Below are 16,642 nucleotides of genomic sequence, written 5' to 3' on the forward strand. Positions count from 1 at the left end.
AGGTGTCAGGAGCCTTTGAGGATGATTAGGTCATGAGGATGAACACTCATGAATGGGACTGGTGCCCTTATAAAGACCCAGAGAGCTCCGTTGCCGCTTTCTGCCACGTGAGGTTATAGGGAGAGGTGGCTGTCAATGAGGAAGGGGCCCTCACTGGACATTGGATTCACCAGCACCCAACTTGGACTTCCCAGCCTCCAGAACCGTGAGCAACAAAGGTCTGGGTTTATGAGCACCCAGTCTCTGGTGTGTTGTTTCAGCAGCCTGGACAGACTACGTTATTTACTCCGGCCTCGCCAGAATCCTCAAATGCAAAAGACAGGCCATGCATCTTGGGGAAGAGACTTCCTTCCCTGCCTCTTCCACATTCTCAAGCTCTGCAATGAAGGTCAGTCGCCATATGCTGTGGACTTCCCATTTGAGCAGCTGCAAGAAACGAACAGGTGGCTCAGCCTCCCCATTGAGACCAAGGCCAGCTGGCCTGTTCACCACCAAGAGTCCCAAGGCCTGTGGCTGGGGTCCAGCCTCAGCATGGCCCTCCACGTGGAGGCGAGGGGAGTGTACAAGCAAAACCCACCACTTCTCTCCAGGAGACAAATAACATTTTTCCCATTAAAAAGCTAGAAAGGTTGACAGTTTAGGGCAACAGGACAGTCAAGGAAGTGTGAGCCAAAAATTTTATAACCAACAAAACTGACCAAGTATAAAGGCCCAACGATTCTTTCTCATCATTGATGTTTCAGTCTCTCTTTCCCTCTCCCTTCTCCTCTGAAATCAATTTAAAAATATGTTTTAAAAATATAGAAGATGGGCAAAGATGATACAAACCATAGAAAGTCCCAAACAAGAATTCTGAAACAACGCAGTGGGGGTTCCTTATTCAGGAGTCAGTGTGCTGCAGGATGGGTCTGTCTGGGCTGCCACTGTCCCCTGTCCCTGCCCCTCCCCAAGCTGCCTCACATCCACGGTGCTGTTAGCACCCGGCCTGACCCTGACCCTCACGGGACGGGGTCAGCACCCTTGCTCCTTAGCAGGCCAAAGAGAAGACCCTGCCGACACAGGGCCACGTGAGGTCTCCATCACCTCTGCTCGCCTCTGCAGCCTGTTCATGTTAAAAAGCCCTCCCAGCCCACGGACTGCAGGCCTCACGTGGCCTCTGCACGCAGGCGGTAGCCGGGCAGTTCAAGCAGCATTGAGAACACAACTCGGTGCGAAATAGGCTCCAGCTCCATGCTGGGCAAATCAGCCGTCAAAGCAGGAAACCTGGAACCTCCCATCCTACTGTGAGGAAACCGTCAGACACAAGCAGACCTAGGGACATTCTACAGGACAGCTGGCCCACTTCCCCGAAGGCCCATCCAAGAGGCAGCTGACCAGCGTGCGGCCATCAGATTCTTCAGTGACAATGAGTGAGGCCAGAAGAAAGAGAAGGAGCGAGCACCACTCCTAGGGACCTGGAGGAACCAGCCATGGCCCTCCAGGCAGCTGCTGCAGACGTGGTCTGTCTCATCGTGTAACTCTAGGCCATCCATTCACAGCCTGGGGTCAGGATGCAGCATCTGGCATCTGCAGCCGGTGTCAGAGGCAAACTTTTCAAAATGTTTGCAACTTTGCAAAATCGGAAGTTGGGAACAATTCTAAAGAATTCAAAGCGAGACGCCCCTCACCAGCTTCTCGGCCCTGCCCTGTGCACTCACCGGCTGAGTTGATGATGTGCCTCAGAACCTGCAGGGTGCCCACACGGGTCCTCTCATTGCTGGTGTCCAGCTTGGGCAGCAGGAAGGCCAGCAGGCGTTCGGGCGAGCAGCATGCTGCAGGGGAGCGCACAGACAGTAAGGATTTGCCCCTGCTCCTTGCTGCCTACACCTCCAAACCTGCCAGCAGGGGGCACACTTGGGACTGAGGCCCTTGCAGCCCCACCCAGGCCCAGGCAGAGGTGGATGCATGCTGAGGCTGCCGCCAGGCCCAGGCCCGGACCAGGCAGCCACTCACCCAGCACTGTGAAGCAGCGCAGCACCTCCTTCTGGTTGCTCGTCACCAGGGGACTGGAAGTCTCCACAGGCACACAGATCTGCGGCCAGGGACAGGGGTGACGATGGCACTGCCGCCCCGCGCCTGGCTGGGCGGAAGGGCAGGCCACGTGCTCCTGACAAAGCACCCAGCTCACACACTGCTGAGGGCCCCGGGCGTCTACCCAAATCAGCCACAGCCAGGCGCAGGTCATGGGCTGGCCGCACCTGCGGGGTGGGGTGGGGTGGGGTGGTGGGACAGGGAGGCTGACGGGATTCCGAGCACGCAGCTGGGCTGTCTCGAGGGGAAGGAGTTTGCCGGCCTCAGTAGAGCCCAGCTTGTGAGCCAGAGAGGTGATTGACATTCAGGGAAGCCCTGACCCATAGGCCTGCCCGTCTGTGCTCAGCCAGTTCTCGGCGCTGGAGAAGCAGGTGCTGCACTAGAGTTCCCGTTGTAGAGCCCTGACCTGGTCCCAAAGGCCCTCCTCCTGCCCGCTCTGCCGTGACGCGCTCACTCTGGAAGAGGAGAGCCAGGTCCTGAGGACTCTCACGCAGTCCTAAGCAGAGCCGTGCGGCCAGGAACCACGCCTCTGCCTGCAGCCACGAGAGGAGCCGTGGGAGCAGAGTCTGCAGCCCAGCAGGGAGGGCAACCACCCAGGACCCCGTCAGAGCCTCTGGCAGCTGCTCTGGGGTGTCTGGCCACGTGACTGTGAGATACATAGTTTCTGTTTAAGGTGCTACGTTTTACAGTCACCAGTTACAGTAGCAACTAATGCAAATTGGTGGTCACGTGGAAGAAAGGCAAACCTGGATTCTCACTCGCTTTTCCCTAAAAGAAATTCCGGCGGATTCAACAATACAAGTACAAGGAAACGGGAGAATCTGACAAGCAAGTGTGGGATCAAGGGGCTGAGTATAAGGAAACCTGAGTGTAAAACAGAATACAGATTAAGGATGACGTGAAAATTATGTTGCAAACAAATATCATAAACAGCCCCAAAATAAAGGACTTCTTTTTTTCTTTTGTCCTTTCCACGGATCACTGCTGGTGAGAGGAATGCTGTTGATGTGTCTGGTTAGTTCTAAGGGGGTGCACTGACTCAGTGCCCACGTGAATGGTTTCTGGATAACAGCCATCCACACAGGAACCACTGAGTGCTCACAAGTGACAGGAGCTGCTCTAGGGGTGGACACAGCTGTGAGCAACAGACAGAACCCAGCCTCACACAGGGGTCCCTCTGGCAGGAGGGCCAGCGAGCAGTCACTGATATAGTTGACCCCTGAACTCTCGGCGTCAGGGGCGCTGACCCCCGAGCAGTCAAAAATCCACACATAACTTCAACTACCCAAAAACTTACTAATAGCCCATTGCGACCGGAAGCCTTACCAATACCATAAACAGGGATGAACACACACTTTGTAAGTTACCTGACTGGAGGCCAAAAACTTTTAAAGATGTGATTTAAAAAGTATAGGAGAACTGGGCTGGTGTGGGTCAGTGGTTGAGCATGAACCAGGAGATCACGGTTCGATTCCCAGTCAGGGCACAGGCCCGAGTTGCAGACTCAATCCCCAGTGGGGGGCAAGTAGGAGGCAGCCGATCAATGATTCTCTCCCTCTTCCTTCCTCTGAAATCTACAAAAAATATTTTTAAAAAATAAATAAAAAATACAATAAAAATAAAAGTAAAAGGAGGTCAGAACCAAGGGGAAACACAAAGCGGGGACCAGGACTCGGGAGAAATGATAAGGACAGTCCCTCCTCTCACCGAGCCACACGTCCCATTTGTCTCCCTCCTCCTAGAACTGGGATGAGTGGGGTCTTTATGCCCTTGACCCTGATGGGAATGTGCCTGTCTCCCACTCAGTAGGACGCACGCGGAGGGTGTGGGTAAACAAACTTTATCAAGTTAAAGGAAGTCCTCTCGGATCCCAGCAGCTGACAGTTCTAAGGATAACTGAGTGCTGACCTTTCTCGGCATCGACTGAGGTCAGAGGCTATTTCCCCTAATCCATGTCCATGTGACACAGGAGCCCCTGCCAAGTTCCCATGACCTCCACACCTCTCCCTGGACCAGGCCCTCCCAGGGCCCCCCCGAGTGCTCCCTGCAACTCACCCCGTGCCAGTGTGCCCTCCACAGGCACACCCCCAGCACCACTCCTGCAGCCTACCTGAGCGTGCAGAGCGGCCAGGAGCGAATCCAGCTGGACCTCCAGTGTGCGGCTGCCCACGCTCACTGCCGCCTCGAGGATCTGGCCCAGGCTCTGCTGGGCAGAGGGGCCGTCAGTCCCGCCTGAAGCCCCCAGCCCTGCCCCCACCTCTACAAGTCAGAGGGAGGGGAGGGATCAGGAAAGGGGACACGGGGAGAGGCCGTGGTGCAGGTTCCCGGCTGCTGTCCAGTGCAGGTGGGAGAAACGTGGCTGGTCCCCACGACCACGGAACCTGAGTGGCTCAGGGCACTCCTGCTCCCAGGAGGGGATGTTCTTTACCAGACCCTGGCTGAGCTCTCACCTTGGACACGTGGGAGGTCTCGGCGTGCTTCTTGTAGAGGGCAAGGACTCCGGGCAGGAGCTTGGGGAGCTGCTCCTCCAGCTTCTCACTGGGCAGCAAGTGGCTCATGGGTCCCAGGGCCTCCACCACAGCGAGCCGGAGCTGAAGGGGAAGCAGGACAAACCATGCGGCAACGCTCACAGCCCACCGGGGACAGAGTGGCAAAGAGCTCATCCACCAAGAACCCAGGGCTGATGGGAGGAAACCACATGACAGGGTCCGAATGGGGCTAGGCCACGTACTGTCGCCACTCCTCGCCTTCCCCCAAGTCATCATGGGTGAGGACGGGAGGTGGTGTCCATGGCAACTGGGGCTCAGAAATCAGTGCACTCTGAGAGGACCTGCAGGTGAGACTGCACAGGGCACGTCTCCTCCCTGATGAGATCCCCACCTCCTGACTGAAGGGCACTGGATGGGGACAGGTGTACACAGATAGCCCCATCCCTCCCCACAGAAGAGCAGAGGAGCCCAGGCAGTGGGAGGGGCCTGGGTGGGCAGGCTTGGGGGGGAGGGGCTGGCCAGCAAGGTGAGGCATACTTTGGCTTCGCGGCTCTGCAGCCAGTGGTGAAAGAGGGTGTCATAGGCACTGCTGATGTCGGAGGCAAAGGTGTCCTTCCTGACTGTGGGGTCTGGGGCTTGGTCCAGGTTGGCCAAGTACTCAAGGGTGCTCTCGCTGAAGCGCTGCAGGGCTGCGGCAACCGGGTGGTGAGTGGCGAGTGGACACGGGCTTCACACCTAGTGTGCGTGCTGTCCCTTCCAAACCGATGACCACCCCAGAGCACCATCCAGGCTGGGATTCCTGGACTACACTGGGCAAGCACTGTCCCCCCAAGTTCATGTCCAAGCCCTCAGGATAGGGCCTTTTTTGGAAATACGGTCTTTGCAGATATAATGAGTTAAAACGTGGTCACAGTGGGGTGGATCCTAATACAATAGGACTGTGTCCTCATAAGACGAGAACACAGACACAGGGAGACCAGTCACCCTTCCTCTCACTGTCCTGCCCTCCTCCTGAAGCCTGAAGGACCCATGGCCCCCACAAAGGTGTCCTGAAGACAAAAGGTCAAGGAAAGGTCAGGCAGCACCCAGCCCCCACCCTTTAAAGACCCCAGCTGTGCTGGAGGCCCCGACTTACCACAGCAGAACACCACCCTCATGGAATCGTGCTTGGCCATGCCCAGCATGGGCAGCATGGTGCTCAGAACAGACGTCAGGAAGGGCACCATGCCGAACACTGCAACAGACGGGCGTCACAGCAGCCCTGCACCACCCCTGCCTGTCTCTCCCACACCCTGTGCCCACCACACGCTGTAGGGCCTTGAGCTCTTTCCGCTCAGCCCAGGGCAGGTGGCAAGGCTGCTGAGACAGGAGGAACCGAGGTGCCAGCAGGGCTCAGAGGAACTCACGGCTCGCTCGAGAACGCAGGTGAAGGGGTGGAGGCCAAGTCGACACCTACCATTGAAGACCGAGAGGTTGGCTAACGTCTGCACCACGAAGCAGTGCGGCAGGACCCCAGGCTGGAACTTGCCCAGCATCTCCTCCATCACCATGCCAACAAAGCGCTTGCCCACCGCCACGAGGACGCTGCTGGCAGCCTGCTGCCAGTCAGAAACCAGGTCCTGCAACCCCAGAGAAAACGTGACCTGTCATCCCAGCCAGGAAAAGGGTGCGGGCCCTCACCCTGCAGTTGCCCGAGAGGCAAAATGTACAGCCTGCCCTCAGTCGCGCTGTCTTCAGGCTCCCCAGTGAGCGCTTGCCAGAGACTCAAGCCCAGCGCCCACTCCAGGCGCCACTGCAGAAGGAGCACAGCCCTGGGAGAAGGGACCCATGCTGAGCCTGGCTCCGTCCCCCAACATCGGGATGCGGGCACTGGGCCCCTCCATTCACCCGAGAGCTTAGGAATTTTCTTCTGCTTCGGTTTCCACCTCTGAAATGACAGGGTGGCCCTCCCCACCCAGGAGGGCGGTCAGTGTGCAGAACCGAGGGGCCAACCCCGAGGCAGCCAGACCCAAACCCACATGCTAGCAAGTTGGGCGAGAAAGAAGCCCCTGAGCCATGGCCACATCCAGCAGGGGCAGCGCATGGCCTCTGAGGGGGCTTGGCCAGCAGCACATACCTTCACCTTGGTCATCTCGCTGGAGGCCAGGAGGATGATGGCCCTGGTCATGTCCTTGTCCAGCTCACTGATGTGATTGCTCACGATCGTCTCCATGGCCCTCAGGATCATCGTCCGGTAAGGATGCGCCAGCTGAGGAGAGAAACCATTGAGGAAGGGCCCGGAAGGTGAGCTGAAGGCCCAGGCACCCGGCCAGGGCCTCCAGCGCTCTCCATGGGGGTTGCTCAAAACATCCCCCCTCTCTGCCCCACACGGAGCATTCCTCCTGGCCCTCAGGACCCACTTCACGCCTTGCACATAACAGAGGCCCTTGGTCTCCAGAAGGGCCCAGGTGACCGTGCAGCCCAACGAAGAGCAGATGGCGAGCAGCGGATCCTGCCATCCCGTGTGGTGCTCTGAGCCCAGGGTGCGAGTCCTCCCTCTGTCCAGTGCCCCCAGGATCTATACACTCTCCGCCGAGTAGGCACGAGTACCCATTGGCTATCAGATCGAATGCTATGGTGTTGCAGTGCTTGGGTTCAAGTCACCCTTATTATACTTAGTTAGGAATGGCCACAGAGCGCAAAACTAGTGATGCTGACGCCAGGTATGCCAAAGAGAGGCCGTGTTTCCACTAAGTGCAAGGTGAGTAGGTACAGGAAAAACAGTATGTACAGAGCTCAATACCATCTCGGAGTCAGGCGTCCACTGAGGGTCTTGGAACGTCTCCACTGTGGATAAGGGGAACCACCGTACAGCCAACAGGCAGCCCGAGCCTGTCCTGCCTCTGACAAGTCAGCCAAGTCTGTAGGAGGCCCTGCCCTCCTCCGCAGCCCCCTCTGGAGGGTGTGCCCACCTCCCACCCCTGTCCACGTGCTCCTGTGATTGTAGCTGATGAATGGCTTTCTCTCCCTTGGTTGGGACAGCACAGACCCTGGCAGAGAGAGCCATCCAGTCTCCAGCCAGTGAGTGAAAGGGGATGGCCACACTAGGCCTTGGCTCGCCAGCGACAGGAGCTGCAGCTGAACACCCAGTCTCGGGATGGTACCAACCCTCAGTCCCCGCCTCTGCCCCCCCAGAGCCTAGCCTGGAGAGAGCTTGGACTTCGCCTTCCTGCCCAGTGACTTATGTGCCCAGCCCCTCCCTTCAGACCCCAAGGCCCCTCTCCTCCCTGCCCATAGCCCCGCCCTCAAAGCAAACCGACCCCCGCAGCCCCGCCCCCACAGTGCAGGCCCCACCCCCAGAGCAAGCTGACCCCACACGTCCCACCCACCCCCCCAATCTCAATACACCGTCCACACACCACAGGCCCCGCCCCAAGAACGGCAAGGCGTGCCCCGGTCCCACACCTTTTCGTGCTGCCGCAGGTGCTCCTCACAGGCGCTGAGCGTCTCCTCTGGCTGCGACTCCCCAAGGGCACACAGGGCGCTGCATACCTGCTCCTGCACCAGGGGGTCCTTGTCGGTGACGGAGTCCAGCAGGATGGTGGACAGCTCTGTGGCGACAAAGCCCACGCGCGTGCTCAGGCCGGTGGGAGGACTCAGACCTGGTGCTGGCGCGGGTGGGGCGCCTCCAGGGCCCGCCCACCGCGGCACTCACTCTTCACGTAGGGCTCGCTCATCGCGGGGGTCTCGGAGGTCTCGGCTTCCTCTCGCCCGGCGCGAACATGGACAGCGCCTTCTCAAACCTGGCGTAACCAGGGCACAATACTGAATTCACAGCCTCCTGGATCGCATCGCGGCAGTCACTATGTCTGCGAAAAGAGCACAACTTAAACGCGGGGTTCTGCGGGGCGGTCTCTGCTGCGCTTGGGCTGCTCGCGGGGAGGAAGAGCGCCCTCCCCTCCGCAGGTCCCGCAGGTCCCGCAGGTCGCACTCTCCTGTCCCGCACCCGGGGTCCTGCAGCAGCTGTCGGCCCCCAAGGCCCATCCCTGGGCAGGCGAGGTCACTGGCTTCACCCAAGGCACCTGCCTTCACTCTGAAGGGAGGTCAGGACGCACTAAGGCCGGGGGTCCTGGGGGTTGTGTGGCAGGGAAACCTGAGGGCCAAGAACAGGGCCCTGAGCCGCTCAGAGCCAGGGTCCCCCAGGTGGAGATTAAACAAGCCCCTGGGGGCTGAGAGGGCTGGACAAGCAGCACCTGAAACCACAGCCCGGGGGTTGAGAGGGGCAACTTTCAAACATCAGGTGCCTCCAAGCACCAAACCACCACCTCCATTAGCCATGCAGGGCCTCTGACCGCCACTGCCTGGCACCCTCAGGCCTCCGTCATACTCTCCCAGGAGCTGTCAGGTCCGCGGGCCCAGGCCTTTGGTGCGGAGCCACCTGCTTCCTAACACACATGTCCTCTGCTCGCTGGTGAGCCCACTGCCCTTCATTCCCTTCGCAAGGACTGCGGCGCCACCACTGTGTGCCTATGCACAGGCGGGAAGACGCTGTGTGGCCGTGCACAGGCGGGAAGACGCCGTGTGGCCGTGCACAGGCGGGAAGACGCTGTGTGGCCGTGCACAGGCGGGAAGACGCCGTGTGGCCGTGCACAGGCGGGAAGACGCTGTGTGGCCGTGCACAGGCGGGAAGACTCTGTGTGCCTGTGCACAGGAGGGAAGACGCTGTGTGGCCGTGCACAGGCGGGAAGACGCCGTGTGGCCGTGCACAGGCGGGAAGACGCTGTGTGGCCGTGCACAGGCGGGAAGACTCTGTGTGCCTGTGCACAGGAGGGAAGACGCTGTGTGGCTGTGCACAGGAGGGAAGACGCCGTGTGGCCGTGCACAGGCGGGAAGACGCTGTGTGGCCGTGCACAGGCGGGAAGACGCCGTGTGGCCGTGCACAGGCGGGAAGACGCTGTGTGGCCGTGCACAGGCGGGAAGACTCTGTGTGCCTGTGCACAGGAGGGAAGACGCTGTGTGCCTGTGCACAGGAGGGAAGACGCTGTGTGGCTGTGCACAGGCGGGAAGACGCCGTGTGGCCGTGCACAGGCGGGAAGACGCCGTGTGGCCGTGCACAGGCGGGAAGACGCCGTGTGGCCGTGCACAGGCGGGAAGACGCTGTGTGGCCGTGCACAGGCGGGAAGACGCCGTGTGGCCGTGCACAGGAGGGAAGTCACTGTGTGGCTGTGCACAGGCGGGAAGACGCTGTGTGGCTGTGCACAGGAGGGAAGACGCCGTGTGGCTGTGCACAGGAGGGAAGACGCCGTGTGCCTGTGCACAGGAGGGAAGACGCCGTGTGGCCGTGCACAGGCGGGAAGACGCCGTGTGGCCGTGCACAGGCGGGAAGACGCCGTGTGGCCGTGCACAGGCGGGAAGACGCCGTGTGGCCGTGCACAGGCGGGAAGACGCTGTGTGGCCGTGCACAGGCGGGAAGACGCTGTGTGGCCGTGCACAGGCGGGAAGACGCTGTGTGCCTGTACACAGGCGGGAAGACGCAGCGTGGAGACCCACATGACAGGGGAGCTGGGGAATCAAATACGGGAGAATCCAGTTCAAGATGGCAGACGGGTCCTGCACATTCACCCGTCACCACGCCTCAGGGAAGTGACAGGAGAGGGGTGTGTTTTAAGAGAGTAAACTCACAAGAGCACTAGAAAACCAGAAAGATGAAATTAGCAGACCAGAAACTTCCAGGGATCCCAGGCGGACAGGAAGCAGATGGAGAAGACTGGTTTGAAGAGGATGGATCCACAGGGCGTTTCTGCTTTCTTCCTGGAAAGCAGCTGAACATCACAAGGAAAACAAGAAATAAAAATATGTATTCCCTTTGGGCAGAGCAAGGAGAAGGCACAACCTCAAACCCCACAAGGCTGAGGGCGGAAAAGCACCGTGGCTGTCAGGTGGTCGTGAGGCTCCTGAAAGGGCCCACAGAACCCACTTCAAAAGGCGGGCACCCCTCACATGGAACCTAATCCTGCGTTCCCAGACCTGGTCTAGTCCAGGAGGTGGGCAGCCCGTGCCTGGGCAGAGGCTTTGCCCCGTGAAAAGCCACAGCTGCCTGTCTCCAGTGCCTTCGACAAAACAAGGGCTAAACCAGCTCCAACTCACCCAGCTGGGAAGGCCTCTGATAGGCGTGCGAAGGGCCATGCTCAGCCAACCCAAACAGGAGCAAACGAAAATAAGTCAGCATAAGAGACGTCAGCTCCCAGCCCCATGGGAGTAATGGACCCAGTTCCTCCCAGCCAAACAACTGGAAAACTGGACAAAACAAATGGTGGTGGACATCAGGAGTGAAGGGCGAGGGACCGGAGGTCACCCCAGCTCACCGCCGGGAGGGCCCGCTCAGGCTTAGCTGCCATCCCCCTGGGGCTGAGGAGGTGGCCTGGGCAGTCTCCGGAGGCCTAGGTCCTGCTGGCCTTTGCAGCTCTAGGACCAGAGAGAATTCCAGAGACCTGCACAGGGTCCCTGGTCACTCGGCTGTTATACTGGGCAGTGCGGACAGCAGAATCGTGTTCCCAAGATGCCTAGTCCGTCCTCTCCAGAACCTGTGACTATGGTAGGTTTGGGGGCAAACGGGATCTAGCAGATGGAATGAAGGGTACAGACTGGGGTGGGGTTCCCCTGGACTATGTGGGTGAGTCCTTAGAAGCAGACAACCTATCCCAGCGGGGGAAGGAGAGGCCGGAGGAGGAGGCAGTCAAAGCCCTTCCAGGACTCAACCTTCCACGCCCGGCTTTGGGGATGGAAGGAGGAGGCTCCGAGCCAAGGCACGTGGGTGGCTCCAGGAGCTGGAAACATCCCTCAGCTTATAGCCAGCCAGCAAACAGGGACTTCGGTCCTACACACACGAAGAACAAAATTCTACCAACAACCCAAAACAGTAGGAAAAGGATCCTCCCCGGAGCCCCCAGAAAGGAACTTAGCCTGGTGAGATCCCTGGCAGACTACTGACCTCAAGGGCTTTAAGATAGTGTCTACCCAGCCAGTGTGGCTCAGTGGTTGGGCATCAACCTATGAATAGGAGCTCACGGTTGGATTCCCAGTCAGGACACATGCCCAGGTGGCAGACTGGATCCCCAGTGTGGGGGATACATGAGGCAGCAATCAATGATTCTCTCTCCCTCTCCCTTCCCCTCTGAAATCAATTTTAAAATTTTGTAAAAAAAGAAAAGATAATAAGTGTCTGCTGTTTAGACAGTGATGTTTGTGGTTACTTGTTATAGCAGCCTTAGAAAACGAATACACCACCATGTTTGAGAAGAAACCCCCAGGCCAGGAGAGCCACCCAAACAGGTGAGCAGAAACAATCCCTTGAGCTCCTGGCAGCCAGAGGGGAAAACACCAGGACTCCCAGGGCAGCAGGAAGACCACACACAAGAAATGTGCTTGCCCTAACCGGTCTGGCTCAGTGGATAGAGCGTCGGCCTGCGGACTCAAGGGTCCCGGGTTCGATTCCGGTCAAGGGCATGTACCTTGGCTGCAGGCACATCCCCAGTAGGGGGCATGCAGGAGGCAGCTGATTGATGTTTCTCGCTCATCGAAGTTTCTAACTCTCTATCCCTCTCCCTTCCTCTCTGTAAAAAATCAATAAAATATATTAAAAAAAAAAAAAAAAAGAAATGTGCCTCTCCCTGGCCAGTGTAGCTCAGTTGGTTTGGCATCATCTTGTGCACCGAAAGGTTGCTGGTTTGATTCCAGGTCAGGGCACATGCCGGGTTGTGGGCTCGATCTCCAGTAGGGGGCATGCAGGAGGCAGCTGATGGATGTTTCTCACATTGATGTTTCTCTCTTTCTCTCTCCCTTCCTCTCTCTCTAAAAATCAATAAACTATTCTTTATTTTATTTTATTTTTTTTAATATATTTTATTGATTTTTTGCAGAGAGGAAGGGAGAGAGATAGAGAGTTAGAAACATCGATCAGCTGCCTCCTGCACATCTCCTACTGGGGATGTGCCCACAACCCAGGTACATGCCCTTGACCGGAATCGAACCTGGGACCCTCCAGTCCGCAGGCCAACGCTCTATCCACTGAGCCAAACCGGTTTCGGCAATAAACTATTCTTTTAAAAATTAAATTAAAATAAAATAAAAAGGATTTGCCTGGGGTGTTTCGTCTTGAAGAGTGTCTGCTGGTTTCTGTTCTAAAAGGGCTGCACTTAATACCAGTCTCTGCAGGTACCACTCATGATCTCTGCCACTCAAACTGATCATCACTGGGCCTGGTTGCGAAGAATAATGCAGAAAGGATATTCAAGTAGAACCTGAAGACGTTTCGTGATTATTTCTGGTATTACGTGTTTCATCGTTCATAAGCTGATGGCCATTTATGAAAGATACTGGGAGTCAGAGGAAATCACCATGATTCAACCCAAATTATTGGGGTGTTTCATTAACATGGATCAAATTGTTGCCTCAGTAAGGAAGGAACTGAAACTCAGGGTGGTCTTAACCCTGGACACCCTTGGGCCTTTTTAAAGTCTCTTGAGCATTTTTTAAGTAGAAATAAATTCTAGCTTTACAAAAAAAAAAAACATTTGCCTCAGTAAAGAATAAAATGAGTCCCACACTAAACACCATGGTCTCAGCTAACAAAGCGAGAGGCAGGCCTAGAAGGTCAAACCACTCCCAGGCGACTTAGCCACATCCCAGCACCAAGCTCAGGAACGACAGGAACACGAAACTACCCAACAGGGTAAAAGAGCAACGTCTGACATTCAGTAAAAATTACCAGGCATTCAAAGAAGCAAATATACATACAACCCATAACGAGGGCGAACCAATCAATGCAAACTGACTGGAAATGATGCAGAGGAAAAGTTAATAGACAAGAACACGTAGATAGTTATTATAACTGCATCTCACATATTCAAGAAACCATGGGCAGCCTGGCCAGGCAGCACCTCAGTTGCTTAGAGCATCCTCCCAATATTCCAAGATTGAGGGTTCAATCCCTGGTCAGGGCACGTACAAGAATCAACCAATGAACACATAAATAAGTGGAACAACAAATCTCTCCCTTTCTCTCTCTCTCCCTGCCTCTCTCTCTCAAAAAGAAATCAATAAAATAAAAAATTTTTAAAGGAGTTAAAAAAAAAAAAAAAAGAAGCCGTAGCTGGTTTGGCTCAGTGGATAGAGCGTCAGCCTGCGGACTGAAGGGTCCCAGGTTCGATTCCGGTCAAGGGCATGTACCTTGGTTGCGGGCACGTCCCCAGTGGGGGGTGTGCAGGAGGCAGCTGATCGATGTTTCTCTCTCATCGATGTTTCTAACTCTCTATCCCTCTCCCTTCCTCTCTGTAAAAAATCAATAAAATATATTTTTTAAAAAAAGAAAAAAGAAGCCATAGTCAAAACTTGAATATGTTAACATGAAGTTAAAGTGGAAGGATGGAAAAGAAAAATGAAGCTGATACTAGTTATAAGAAAACTGGAGTGTCTACATTAATATCAGGCAAAATAGATTTCAGAGACATACAATCCTAAACATTTATGCAGCTAATCATAGAGCTTCAAGATACACAAAGCCAAAACTGATAAAAATGCAAGGAGAAATACACAAATCCAAATTATAGTAGAGATTCCAACACTCCTCTCTTGATAAGGAAGAGATAATGCCAACTCTACACAAATTCTTCCAGGAAAACAAAAAATAAGGGAATACTTCCCAACTGACAGAGGCCAGCATTAGTCTGATAACAAAACCAGACAAAAATAATAAAGAAAACATAATAAAACTATAGACCAATATCCTTCATAGATACAAATGCAAAACTTCTGAACAATATTTTATCAAATCATATCCAACATGTAAAAAAGGATAATATGTCATGACTAAATGGGGTTTATCCTATGAATACAAGGTTAGCTCAGTATTTTTATGTGCAGCCAATGTAATTCACAGTAACAGACCAAAAAAGAAAAACTAAATACAGACAGTCCCTGACTTCCGATGCTTCAACTTACAATCGTTCGATTTCCCGAGGGTCAAAAGCAGTCGTGTTCCGTGGACACTGTCCGGAGCCTTTAACTCTGATGTGCTTTCTCGGGCTAGTGATACCCAGCACTGGGCAGGGGCAGAGAGCACGGCTCCGGGCAGCCACGGGCACAGGGTAAACAACCAACACTCTACAGTGCCGCCTTCAATGCCTTTTTAAATACAGGTTTTTATTGATTTTGGAGAGAGGCCCGGTGGTCTTCAGGATGGCACTGGACACTCGGGGGATGACAGCACCACGGCCCTGTCCTCCACGGACAGACCTGTGAGCGCGCTGATGGCCAGCGAGGCCCACACGCCAAGGGGAAGCGGGTGCACAAACAGGCAGGGGCTGGAAGGCCCCTGTGTCCTGCCAGGAGGTGCTGACGCTGACGGCACCGTCACCTGCCATCTGCATGGCTAAGCGGGTCGGGGACACACGGTCAGTTAGCAGCTCGTTAGTGGTGGGGCAGGACTCAACCAGGACTGGCTCCCACCGCTCCACCCCAGGGCCAGGTCATGGGGGCAGGCCTTCCCTCCCTGCAACAGACACAGGAGTAAAGAACCAGCTTCCTGGCGCTCAGGCATCCAAAGGCCTTCAGCCGACGCCCCAGGCACCTCCGCACATTCCCACAGCCCCCGGTGCGGTGCGCACAGGCCGGGCCCATGCACTGGGGCTGCGGCCACAGCCCAGAGGCAGCCGGGAGTCTGTCTGGAGGGCTGGTGCGCTGGGAGCCTGGGAAGTCAGGACCCAGTTCTGGGTCAAGAGGATGCCCCCCCCCCCCGCCCCACCCCCACTGGCGGAGCCAGAGCAGTCAACTCCCAGAATCGCCAAGAACCTGGGCTGTCGGCTCAGGGCTCACAGCCCCGCCCCCTCAGCCCCCACAGCCAGTCCTGCAGCTCCATGAAGAAGCGCATTTCCCACTCGTCCAGCAGCCACAATTCCCTGAGCACAGAAGCCACAGGGCGCCCCCGGAGCCCCGACCTGGAGGGGGTCCCACCTGGAGGGGGTCCCGACCTGGAGGGGGTCCCCACCTGGAGGGGGTCCCCACCTGGAGGGGGTCCCGACCTGGATGAGGTCCCGACCTGGAGGGGGTCCCCACCTGGAGGGGGTCCCGAGAAGCTGGTGCAGGGGCCGGTGCGCACCCACAGGCAGCAGCCCCACCGCTCACCTGGGCCTCGGGGCCCCCCTCCGACACTGACACCCCAGGCGCCGGCACACAAGACGCCGTCCCAGAGCGGGGCCATCAGAGACGGGCTGGGCCACTGCCGTCCACTCGCGGACACACGCATGGGCACCCCCACTGGACCCCACGGGACCCCACGGGGACCCCCGAGGACACGCCGGGCGGCTCCGCTCGGGTCACTCCGCTGACCCCCGGGAGGAGAGCACCTGCCTGCTCCCTGGAGGCCGAGCCGGGGCCGGGGCAGAGCGGGGACAGCACGGCCGGCGGGACTGCGGGTGCCCGGCCGCCCCCCTGCCTCCCTCCTGCGGCCGCCTCCTCCCCCGGCGCCCGACCGGCACCCCAGCGCCCTCTGCCCCCCCCGCCCCCCCTCCCCGCCGGCGAAGGGGAACCTCGGCGAGGCTGCAGGACCCAGAACCCCAGTCCGGGCTCCCGCCCCGCGCGGCCGGCACTTGACCCCGCAGCCCTCGGGAACCGGGCAAGCAACCTGCCTGCCGGGCCTCGCTCCCCTCTGCGTCGCAGGGAGAAGGGAAGAGGGACACCCGGGGCCCCCGAAGCTCGGGGGCTCAGCTTTCACACTCAGGTCCCCGAAGTCCCCTTCGGGGCAGCAGGGACCGTGGACGCCCAGGGCCCCGGGGCAGGCCGACAAGGCGCTGGAGAGCACCCGGTGTGAGGAAGCGGGGCGGCGGCAAGCGCCCCGAGCCTCTCTTTCCGGGTGAGACGGGGCCACCAGGCCCCGCGGGACCTGGCGCACCTGAGCCCGGAGGGAGGCGGGCTCGGTCCCGCACACCCGGGACCTCCCCGCGCTCCCCGGTGACCTTGGGGAGGCGCCCCCCTGACCCGGCCTCCAGCGCGACCCGGACGAGGCGGCACCCCCAGCTCCCGGGCCCGGGCTTCCCCGAGGGGGGCCT

General features: G+C 57.6%; 1 protein-coding gene across 1 annotated transcript in view; it reads right to left on the reverse strand.

The window, feature by feature from the left end:
• MROH1 (maestro heat like repeat family member 1) overlaps nucleotides 1–14,898 on the reverse strand; it is a 40,018-nt gene extending 25,120 nt beyond the window's left edge. Inside the window, 12 exon segments of the mRNA XM_023747899.1 lie at nucleotides 398–426; nucleotides 1,698–1,811; nucleotides 1,993–2,071; nucleotides 4,181–4,273; nucleotides 4,521–4,661; nucleotides 5,097–5,248; nucleotides 5,695–5,793; nucleotides 6,016–6,178; nucleotides 6,676–6,807; nucleotides 8,004–8,149; nucleotides 8,254–8,407; nucleotides 14,538–14,898. Of these exon segments, the coding sequence (XP_023603667.1) occupies nucleotides 398–426; nucleotides 1,698–1,811; nucleotides 1,993–2,071; nucleotides 4,181–4,273; nucleotides 4,521–4,661; nucleotides 5,097–5,248; nucleotides 5,695–5,793; nucleotides 6,016–6,178; nucleotides 6,676–6,807; nucleotides 8,004–8,149; nucleotides 8,254–8,275 (1,170 nt within the window). The 5' untranslated portion in view covers nucleotides 8,276–8,407; nucleotides 14,538–14,898.
• Between the last annotated feature and the right edge of the window lie 1,744 nt (nucleotides 14,899–16,642).

This window comes from Myotis lucifugus, unplaced genomic scaffold (genome assembly GCF_000147115.1).
Source record: "Myotis lucifugus unplaced genomic scaffold, Myoluc2.0 scaffold_1042, whole genome shotgun sequence".
In the NCBI taxonomy this organism is placed as follows: Eukaryota; Metazoa; Chordata; class Mammalia; order Chiroptera; family Vespertilionidae; genus Myotis; species Myotis lucifugus.